Source organism: Gobio gobio, assembly GCF_949357685.1.
Source record: "Gobio gobio genome assembly, chromosome: 2".
Lineage (NCBI taxonomy): Eukaryota > Metazoa > Chordata > Actinopteri > Cypriniformes > Gobionidae > Gobio > Gobio gobio.
Window position 1 is genome coordinate 62,525,926 of NC_137098.1, and position 11,884 is coordinate 62,537,809.

The 11,884-nt window shown below is 39.0% G+C and overlaps 1 protein-coding gene across 1 annotated transcript; it reads left to right on the plus strand.

The window, feature by feature from the left end:
• Positions 1-1,135: 1,135 nt before the first annotated feature.
• Positions 1,136-11,675, plus strand: LOC307142697 (transmembrane protein 272). Its single transcript, XM_079843739.1, has 5 exons — positions 1,136-1,252; positions 1,664-1,705; positions 1,801-1,851; positions 1,942-2,121; positions 10,023-11,675. The coding sequence occupies exons 2-5, from the start codon at positions 1,669-1,671 to the stop codon at positions 10,220-10,222; spliced, it is 468 nt and encodes a 155-aa protein (XP_079699865.1). The 5' UTR covers positions 1,136-1,252; positions 1,664-1,668; the 3' UTR covers positions 10,223-11,675.
• Positions 11,676-11,884: the final 209 nt, after the last annotated feature.

Here is an 11,884-nt window from a genome sequence, read left to right on the forward strand (position 1 = left end):
CCAAGACAGCTGGAGTCGTTTTCTACCATAGGCCGAGTATGCACAGAACTCTCTCTGGCAAGCCACCACAGGGCTCACACCCTTCCAGTGCATACTTGGCTACCAACCACCCCGCTTTCCCTGTTCAGATGAGCCATCCAACGTTCCAGCTGTCCACCACTGGTTCCAGGAAAGCGAGAGTTCCTGGGACTCAGCTCGCATCCATCTTCAAAAGGGAAAAGAGCCAGGCTGACACCAGAGGCAGATTAACGAAGTCACATACAGGGTCAACCTTCCTCCACACTACCGCGTTGCACCTCCCTTGCATGTTTCCCTCCTTAAACCATTCACTGACCCTCTGATTCCTTACTCCGCAGGACCTGGTGCTGACAATGTACCTCCTCCTCCATTGGATCTGGAGTCAACACCATCCTGGACTACCGGCGACAGGGTGGCCTTCTTGAATACCTCGCCTGGGAGGGGTTCAGTCCAGAAGAGAGATCTTTGGACACCCGTGATATACTGGAGCCTTCCCTACCTCAAGAATTCCATTCCAGTCATCCTAGCGGTCCAGCACCAAGAGGCAGAGGCCGTCCACCACGGTCATCAGGAGCTGCCCGATGCCCAATCACCTGATTACAGATCAGCACCACCTGTACCAATCATGATCACCATCACTAGCACATTCTCCAGTTCACCTTCGCCTGGTCTTGTTTGTTCTACCCTGAACACATCGAATTGTCACGTCATCTTCTTCTTCAGAGATTCCGTCTTCAGTCCTTCAGCCACCTCTCTCTGAAACCCACAATACAGATAAGACTGTCATTCTCAAACCAGTGTCACCATTACGATCTGCTAACCAGAAACTCACCTGCTCTCTGAGTGTTGCTCAATAAATACTGTTCAGACGATTACCTGTTTACATTCTTCTGTTCCATGACACTACCAATCAAAAATGCAAGGTGAAAACCATGGAAAATGGAAACATTTCAAACTTACTGCAAAACTTACGCAAAGTAAGTCTCTCCAAAAATTATGGAGATTTTCTTGTGAAGGACATGATTTCATCTAAATGAATACATTCCAGCATAATGCATGCCATGCTTATGTATTTGTTCACACAGCAAGAACCGGTTTATCTTGAAATGTTACAATTATAAAGCAAGGATATTAAAACCGAATGAAACAGAGCACAAAACCCATAATAATCTTTTCAGTCCGTTTCTAATCCCGGAGTGTGTCAGGTAAAGACTTTCCAGAACCAGAACTTCAGGTAAGCATTTTTGTGTAAAGTAACACTTGCCTATGTGTAAGAGAAATTTCTGTCAGTGTATTATTTACAGATACACAATCATAACGTAGTAGAATTAAATTGATCAATACTGCAGTTGTACAATATTTCATTCAACTCAACACTAACTCAAATCAATATTGTTTACACTATGTAAATTGTGTTAAGAAAACAGATAATTGAACAATAATTGGCTTTGTTAGTTCATAATAATTTATTAACTGCTTTCTTACACTGCTAATTTAGACTCTTGTTTTTAACGTTAAACTTTATAAATGAATGTCATTTTTGAATTCTTCCAAACTCTGCATTCCAGTACCATGCACAATAAAGTATTTTTTTAATCAAGTCATATATTTCTCTGGGTTTGTGATTTTTGTATGATTTGCATAGGAACCATGGATTGCCCAATTGTAACTCGTATAACTTGCTTTGGTATGAGAGATTTACTCCCTAAACAACTATTACTTACGCTCTTAATGAACATAACATTCTCACTCAAGCTAATTTTGGACTGATTTGTATTTCAGTGATTTCAAAACTACTATTCCTGGCTCTTCCCATTGCTCAGATTGCAATAGGTGTGTTGCAGTGATTGTAAGTTCTGTATTTATTCCTTTGCTATACCTTCAGTTATTTAAGGTGCTCTTGTGTTGCCTATTCCCTCACAGGTGCAGTACATCTGCAAGACTGTCCCCAGCAGCACTATATCCCAGTGTATGTGCTGGTGTGTGGAGTGTTTGGTGTACTTTTGGCCTTGCTGTCTTGTCTGCCCTGCACCTGTATGGAGCTCATCTGCAATGTGTGGAACGCTCTGGTTACTACCTTCTTGTTCTGCTGGCTGATCAGTGGTAAGATTGGGTGGCACATGTGGGAGCAATCTTAATTAAAGCAATCTGGTTGTTGTATTCGTGCCGTGATTGAAACAGCGCTGCAAGTGCCTACAATGTGATTTTGCAGCGTTGAGTATTTTAGCCAACCTGTATTGTATTGTAGCCGAAATCACACACTCTCTTCTTGAGTAGGTACTTTTTTTTTTGAATAATTACTTCATGACCGCTAAAAAGTATGTTCTATAGTATGAATATGTGTAGTATGAATGTAATACTGACATACCCATGTTGTCATTATCATGTGACCTACCAGCGTCAAGTTGCGTCGTGTCACGGTCATTCACAAATTCTCTAATGTGGCCTCATGGGATAGTAAAGTGTCCATCATATGCACACTTCAGAATGGCACCGGAAGTAGTAGGTCATTTGGGTACGTTTTGCCTTTAAACTCTGTATCATTTAAATGTGTCATTCTCAAAGAAAAGAAAACTCATCTCACATAGCCAGATCTATAGTCTCAAATGTACTTTATACTCAAACGATCATAACAGTGTAATTTGAATGACCTCATCTGTCCACATGATGCCGGTGAATTACAGAGCTGGTGCAAATACTGTATATCTATCCACTTCGCTGTAGTCAGATGCTTTATTTACTGCTGTTCTGTCACTGCTGTCATTTTTGTGGTGTTTTTGTTATTGATGACATTTACATATTCATCTAAATGTCGCTCTCAGCGGCATGGATGTTAGCTAACAGTAAGAAAGAACTTCTGTCAGGACCACTATAGTCAAAGATAATTGACAATTAGCATATAGTTTGAATTGGCAGTATGGTTCTGTAGTGTTGGGTCCGAGTCCACCTTTGTCGAGTTCGAGTCAAGTCCAAGTCTTAAACAATCAAGTCCGAATCCAAAAGGGGCCGAGTTGGACTCAAGTCCGAGTTCTTATTGACCGAGTCGAGTCCGCCCGAGTCCAGAGTGTAATTCAATTGAAAAAAGATTAGAAATTGCTATTGTAAATTTGTATCTTCTATTAATATTTTAACCTTTCAACCCATTAAACCATTGGCAATATAAAATTTAACAAAAAATACCACTATTACATCTAGCCATTGCCATTTAACATTTTTATTTTGTCAACAGATCAACTAGTTTACAATCAAAAATGGTTTCAAACAATAGAATGGACATAGATATATGTAGAACTTTTATTATTACAAGTGCAAGTAAAACAAATTAACCTGTTTATTGTATTTCAATTATTTAATGCCTCTGGTATCACCAAATGCTAATGTTTAGGGGTGGGCGATACTAATATCTTATTTCACGATAATGATATATTTTCTCAAGTAGGATTATTCAAGTAAGAATAAATACTATAGAAATGTAATAAAACAATTAAATGTAAAATAAAACAAACTTCACTGTATTACATGTACAGTGATTCTTATTAAATTTACTAAAGTTAGTTGTGAGTGAGTGAGTTTCTTTTTGTCTTTTGTTGTTTTATTAACATTAAAGGATAGTTCACTCAAAAATGAAAATTCTGTCATCAATTACGCTCAAGTTGTTTTACACCTGAATAAAGTTCTTTCTTCTGTTGGACATAAAATATATTTTGGAGAATGTCGGAAACCAACCAGGTCCCATTGTAGGAAATAATAATAAATATGGATGTCAATGCTACCATTCAACTGTTTGTGTTCAACAGAAGAAATTAATACAGGTTTGGAACAAAATTAGAGTGAGTAAATAATGACATAATTTTAGAGGTGAACTGTCCCTTTAAGGACAAGCGGCAGCGTGTTCACTACTGCACTGCTGTCAATTTAAGACCTCTAAACATCTAATATACAGACACACGCCGATTTTACTTTCACTTTAGACATAACCGACTGTGTTTATGTTAACCTTGTGTGTATTTGACAGTATTAGTGCAGTAAGACTACTTAGTCCAGTAATCACGTGTGTTTGACAAGCTTTTAGTGCGTGCATTCAGTGCATGTTAACAGTGCACAAGCATGCGAATTAAACGTTTAACCAGAAAGGCTTTAAAACGCATGCAAATAATGGACTTTCGTGATAGTGAATAACTATAGTGTTCCGTGAGTATAACTCTCTGACACCAGCATTGCAAGTGTTGCTAAACACCCCCTAACTTTAGTGCATATGATTTGGATATCGTATCAGTTCGCAGACTCACAGGCACACTCAAACAGAGCCAAAATAAACTGAGAGATATATAAACTGAGAAAAATAAAAAATAAAAATTAATTAAATGCAAAAACGAAGAAGAAAAAATTCCCAAGCGTGTATTCAAGATATTCAACCGTGAATGCTGTACAGAACGTTTCTGTATATTGTGACATCCATAGTATGCACACAAAAATCCAATATATATCGTCATATCACCCATCCCTAAGTTATTTGGATTTAAGTTGGTATTAAAAGTTATAATAAGCAACTTACATTTCTCTAGGTTTTCTTTGAACATGTCGGTAGAAAGTCGTGGCAGACACATCAGTTGATTTGCAATCCGCAGAGTGCTTCTTTTTACTGGATTTCTTGCAAATAAATTCTTTATGATTTTCAAAAGCAAAACAAATTATTGCTGACTTTGAAGACATTGTCCTAGCCACGCATTGCGATCCGTGTGATGTGTGTATTGTTTGCAAGCATACGATGATGCTACTGCTGCCTGCCCATAGCTGTCAACATTGAACATTGAAAATAAGGGAGATTTCCCGGAATCCATCCACAAAATAAGGGATTTTTTTTTACACGATTCTTACCCACAAACTTAAAAAAAAGAGTCTAAAGAGTTTATAACTACACAAAATATTTTGATTTTGACCGTCAGCATCCTGATCCATCATTGCACATCACACTCATCTACCTACTCTCCTTGAAGTTTACTTCCCGCTACTTTTTCCCTCTTCCTCCCGCCCGCGGCTGCAACTGTCTTCTTCTTCTTCGATAGTAGCCTAAGCCAGTGTTTCCCAACCTTTTTTCAGTCATTTTATCATACGTTACGCTAGGGGTGTAACGGTACAGATTGCTCACGGTTCGGTTTGTATCACGGTTTTAGGTTCACCGTTTCGGTACGGTTCAGTATTTGCTATGTTCAGGGAAAAAAGGACTACTGTCAAATAAAAAAAAGGAAAATAATAAGAACAAATCATTTATATACAAGCAGCAGCACAAATAAATACTATTGAGCAAAGATACTAATAAAATAAACTATGCTTTTCAGGTTTTTCAGGTACGTCTAACATTAGTTTTCAAGTACAGAAATTGATCAAATGTAAAATAACATTGCATATTTGACTGTATAAATTAAAGATTAATCCTATTAAACTTACAAAAGCTATTCAATCAAGAGCAGTAAGTGATGTCCTTGTCTTTTGTTTGACATTTAACAGACAGCAGTAAAGGCTACTGCCCCTTTAAGACCTCGGATATGCGTCGTCTTTTCTGGACTGTATAAAGTTTACTTAAGCCATATACAGGCTATGTCTGCTAGAATACTCATCAATATGGACATGTTGACATACTTTTTGCTTCAGTTTGTCCGTTCAAGAGCAAGACTTGAAAGAGAACTCAATATTTGCGCGCTGAGAGACGTGTGCGCGCTCTCGGATGAGTGCACAGACACGTTTTCTCACAGTGCCCGCGACTTCTCATTCGCGTCTTCTGGCACTAAAACAGATAGTTGCGTGTTCTGAGTTAACACAATCAGAACATAAAAATACGGGATATTTTACGTGAAAATACTAAAACGGGAAGACAGCGGGAAAAGAGCTAAAATACGTGAGAAACCCGGAAAAAACTGGAGGGTTGACATATGTGCCTGCCGGTGTGGTGCAGTAAAATCACAGGCAGGGAGACGTTTATTAATTTCTTATCTTAGTTTTATAGGTTTTGTTGTTACACATGACGCGGACTCGACTGCACTCGGGATATTTTCCGAGTCCAAAATGTGCAAGTCCGTGTCAAGTCCGAGTACAAATTCACCCGAGTGCGTGAGTCCGAGTTCATTCAAAATGGGACTCGAGTCCGGACTCGAGTCCAAGTCCAAGTCCGACGCAAAAAAAAAAAAGAATACAAAATTGTACCTTTTAAGGTACAATTTCAGTCAATATCAGTTTACTCCGTGAAATACTCAGTTTCAGTCAATATCATGTCAATATTGAGTACCTATAGAGTAGTATTGCTTCCTTCATATCTCCGAAAAGACTTTAGTTTTATTATATTTATAAAAGAAAGATACGCTGTACCGAGTCTTTCTGAAAAATAACGAGTGGTTGGAGGCGTGTCGTGTGTGCGGAGCTAAAGAATCACGAGGGCACGCAGCTATTGCGTTGAGAGCGTCTGAAAGCTGTGACATCCTTAAACATGGGGAAAAAACGTTATCCTAAATAATCCATGGCTATCAATCACATTCAGCCATACATATATGATCCAGAATCAGATCTAGAGGCTTAATTGAACAAGAGAAGCAGCAACGACGACTACAGCAGGATCTCTATGGTATGTACTGTAACTGTAACTTATATACTTGCTAAGCGGCTTGTCATGCGAGAGTTTTGCAACATTTCTGTGTATTTACTCGTGGTTTATGAGGACATAATTTGGTTTATGGACTGTATGCGATTTAATGTTAGCAGTAGCAAGCGTAACGGGTTTGCACGTCAGACTAGTGCGTGTTTGCATAGAAAAACAATGGAATAGTTGCGCATTTCAATGAACAAGTCGATAGCTAACAACACAAAGACATTTGAAGCAGTTTTACTCACCGCCTGCTTCCAAAACACGAGTCACGACCGTGAACCTTAATCGCTGGAACCGCTCCATCTTTCTGCATTAGACGAGCTACAAATTCGGAGTTGAACTGGGGCTTGATCATAAACTAGGGATGCACCAATACCACTTTTTTTCAGACCAAGTACAAGTACTTATATTTGGGTACTTGCCGATACCGAGTACTAATATGAGTACTTAATACCATTACAGTTCTTCTAACAATGTTTTATTTTTATCAGATGTTTTTCACTTTCTGACTGTAACAAGTAAATACACAAATGGATGCTGTTGCTGACATTTTAACATTCAACTTGGTGTTTTCCTAAACAAACATGGCACTGCTGCCCATTTCACATAAATGTAACCTGTAACATTCAGTGGATTCCAGTACCACACAACATAGTAGCAGAACCACTGAAAAAAAAAAGAAAACCACTGCGTCGTTTCTTGGGAATGACGGGATATTATCGTGCCTTCTGCAAAAACTTTGCTGAAATTGCATCACCACTCACAAATTTATTGAGTCAGTCTAAAGTGTTTGATTGGAATATGGAGTGTCAATCAGCTTTTGATGCTATCAAGAGGTTGTTGTGCAGTGCCCCAGTTTTGTCCGCTCCAAGCTTCTTAAGAGCATTTAAACTAGAAGTAGATGCAAGTGACGTGGGAGCAGGTGCAGTTCTTATTCAGGAAGATGCTGTGGGAATTGATCACCCAATCTCTTACTTCTCAAAGAAGTTCACGAAGTCACAGCAGCATTATAGCACCATTGAAAAAGAAGCCCTTGCACTGTTGTTGGCACTCCAACATTTTGAAATCTATCTTGACGCTTCTACTGTTCCTGTTTTGGTGTATACTGACCATAATCCCCTTGTGTTTCTTTTCCGAATGTCAAATTCAAACCAGAGGTTAATGCGCTGGTCTCTTCTGATCCAAGGTTTTAACCTGGAAATTCGACACAAGAAAGGATGTGAGAATGTGATTGCTGACGCTTTGTCACGTGCTCCAAGTAAGCTTGAGCGTTAAGAATTTTTTTGTTTGTATTACAAATTCAGTTATTTGTAATTTTAAGGGTGGGGGTGTTACGTCTATGACGTATTGTATGCTGTGTATGTTCCTGTGTGTCCTCTCTGACAGGATTGGCCCAAGGCTTAACGAGTGACCGTCGATGGTTGGACCAGAGATGAGGCCTGGACTATAAATTCCTCCAAGTCTCCCTGGAGGGCGCTCTCACTTTTTGCTCTCGCCTTTTACCTGTTTGCACTCTCTTTGTTACTTGTCATGATTGCTGCTGTGTGTCTCTCTCCTTGATCCTTATTGCTAATGTGTTAGCCTTGGTGTTCAGCTTTAGTGAAAATGCTGTTAAAGTAAGTTACAGAGTGCTGTTAACCATTGTGAGAGCTTTATGTCTTGAACGTCCATGTCCCATGAACTTGTTTGTAAATCACATGTGAAGCTGTAGGGGGTGAGTGCCTTATTTATTTTTGTAGGCCAATTGGCCACCACCCTTTTCTCCTGTTTTGTTGGATAGATGGGGAGGTAGGTTATGTTGTTGTATTTTGGTTTCTTTATTTTTATGCACAGGGAAGTTAGTCCATTAATGGGAAGTTAGAGTGTTGTTTGTTTATTATTTTGGCATTTGCTCACCCCTGATCATTTGCTTCAGTTCTTTTGTTTACGTATTTTGTTTTTGGTTGGTGTTCTCCAATGGCTGCCGCACAAAAGAACTGATCAGAAAGATCTAAGAAACTGAGAAAATAAAATGAGTACTTGAACAGCCATTTTGTGTTGTGTCATTTATGTTGCGGTCCTGACCTAGACCGGGGCCGTAACATAAATTCGTACGTGCAAAACCCGTTACGCTTGCTACCGACTTGGGCGCTGGACATGCTGATTGGTTGAGCTCACGCAGCATTTTATTTCAACCGGCATTTTTAAAAGTTAATTTGCGAGGTTCGTTCTGCCTTTAGTAAATATCAGTCTTGCTCTTTCTGTCTGATGGCGCGCGCGTTCGTCTCAGCCATTGCACGGTGAATGTCCGTAATAGCTGATAATAACATACTTTGTCATATATTAAATCTAGCTTTACGAGCATTCAGAATACGCTTTAGTATCAGTGCTCGTCTCTTTTCCGCTGTTTTGTTAATGACCTCTTTAGTAAACCAATATATAACCAGCAAAAGCAGCGCTGCTTGCAATCCCCCAATCATAATAAACACTAATCACCATAATGGTTTCAATAAAAGATCAACATCTAAACCTCTGTTAATTCTTAATAAGAGCTTCTATAGATTTCTTTCAGGGTAGGAGCCAAACTCTGCAGGACTGAACTTGCCTACCCCTGCTCTAAGTAGAGGGAAACAATAGATGGAGGAGGGTAAAGTTGCTGATAGTACTGAAGGAGCTTATATAAGTATACTGTGATAGACATCATATTCCTATAGATAGTTGTGATGCAAGCTTGACTAATGTGACCTGCCAGAACTGACGCTTCGCTTGATTTAAAAAAACAAAAACAACTCACGGTCAGTCTGTTGTACGTTACGTGTGCACGAGTGCAACAAGAGTTTCTGAATTCTACTAACCCTTTTTAGTATTTAAAGCTGCAGTCCGTGGGTTTTCCTCTTTGGCGCCATCTCTGTTAGAAATCTGCAATTGCAGTTATTCGCGGAATTATCAACTTTACATGATTTGTGCCTCGGCATGGCACAGCGCGGAGGAATCCGATGTTTTGAGGAGAATATATGCGGCTGGTGTGGATACTGTCATTCAGAATCACAGATTATACTTTTTGTAATCAGCTCCCTAGCTCAGTAGTCAGGGCACTGATCAGGGAGTCGGCCCGTTGACTTATGTCCTGACTACTGAACTAGGGAGCTGATTGAGACGCACCCCGAAAGTCCGAAGTCTTTTGCATTTTACAACGGGTGAATCTCCATTTGTCACTGGTGATTGTGTTTGAACCTTTCTAGATCCGCTATCAAATTGATAAGTTTAATTATATCAAGTGCTGTGAGGATCAGTGATGTTTACTTCATCAAATAGCCAATGTCATCAAATCGTAATCTAAAATTAGTAATTCTATTTCTGAAATACATTTGTTTCTTTTTTTTAACAGGTAGTGTGTGGATTTACTCTATTTACCCTCCAAACTACAACCAAACCCAGGCTGAAGTTCCCTACTGCAATAAGACTCTCTACTTGTTTGCGCTCTGGACCACCACTCTGGGATACAGTGTGTTAGGTGTGTTGCTGCTGCTCGGATGCTGTTATTGTATCTGTACTTACGGTATTGGATTAGCAACACGTTTGATCTAAAACACTTTTGTCCAAATTTGTTTAAACTGTCTTTGTATGTCAATACATAATTAAAATTTAAATACTCTGAAAAAGAGAGTATAAAAATCGAGTGACTCTAGACTTTTTAATCTGCAATAAACACCGCTCATTATTTTCGTTCGGGCCGAATCAAGTGATTGGCTTGGGTGCCTGTCACTCTCTCTCGCTACCATGGCTACCACCGCTTTTGCTACAGGAACTGCCCACATGCGCGCGCTCCAGTGTTGCCAAGTCGGGCTACTTCAAACACTGTTGCCGCGGCTGTTTTTCATGTTCGCGGGTTGAATTATGTGATGTTTTGCCCCGGGATTTGCGAATTTTAGCAGGCAGCCCTACCAAAAAGACACATATTTTACCCCCCCAATGCGATTTTTTTCCGGAGAAAGACGATTGGGCTTGTTTTGGGCTAGTTTTGAGTAGCAATTGGGCGGATTTTGTTGTGAAAACCTGGCAACCCTGGCGCACCCGTTTGAGTTCAAGAGGCTGTATTTCTGCTGGACAGGTAATCTTTCATTTTGATTATAAATTTTTTTGGTTTATGTTTTCATGAAGCATGTCTCACTAGTAGGGCTGCACGATATGAGGAAAAACTGCGATGTGCGATAACATTGTTTAATATTGCGATGACGATATGACTTGCGATAAATATTCAAATGTGAATGTTAGCTATACTGTTCCCATGTCTTAGTGCTTTAAGGTCGTGTTCAGTGTTGGGCAGTAACGGAATACATGTACTGGCATTAGGTATTCAGAATATATATTATGAGTAACTGTATTCCGTTACAGTTGCAATTTAAATAGTTGATATTTATAATACAGTTACATTGTTGAAATCAATGGATAACATTAACGATACTTCTCTGTTTCATGAGTTTATTTACTCTCTAAATAAATTAAGGCAACTCGATGCATTTTTCAGAAGCACCAAAATGAAAATGCACGGTTTGCGTGATCAGTCACAATGGAGTCACCTTTAATGGATCTTAATGACAGGGTTCTAGTATTGACAATAAAGAGAACTCAATAAAATGCAATGATATAACCCTTATAGATAGTTCACCCAAAAATTAAAATTGTCATAAATCTCACCATCAAGTCGTTCCAAATCTGTACATTTTCTTTCTTTTTTTTTCTGAAGAACATAAAATAAGATGTTTTGAGCAACATCTCAGTGGGTTTTACAGTAAAAGTCAATGAGGTCCAATGTTGCTTTGGACTTTCATTTTATGAACAAAAACTGTTGAAAACTGTTCAAAATCTCTTCTTCTCTCAAGTAAATGTATGTTGTGTAAAGCATGTTTAGATTTAGTTCTGTTATTGGAAAATGCTAATTAAGAAAATGACTATACTAGCCATATTAACAAGAGATACCTGTCATATGCTTGGTTCACCCTGTCAATAACTCTTATTTTCTAACAATAAAGAATCTCACAATAAACTTGTGAACAGTGTTATGTTGTTCCGAACAACAACACAACATACTCAAGGTAGCTCTTAAGTGTCATAAGAACAATTAAAGGAACATGCCGACTTTTTGGGACTTTATCTTATTCACCGTATCCCCCAGATTTAGATAAGTCCATACTGTTACGTCTCCCCTTTAACCCTTTGACTGTCACCCCCCTTTTTGAGAATACACAT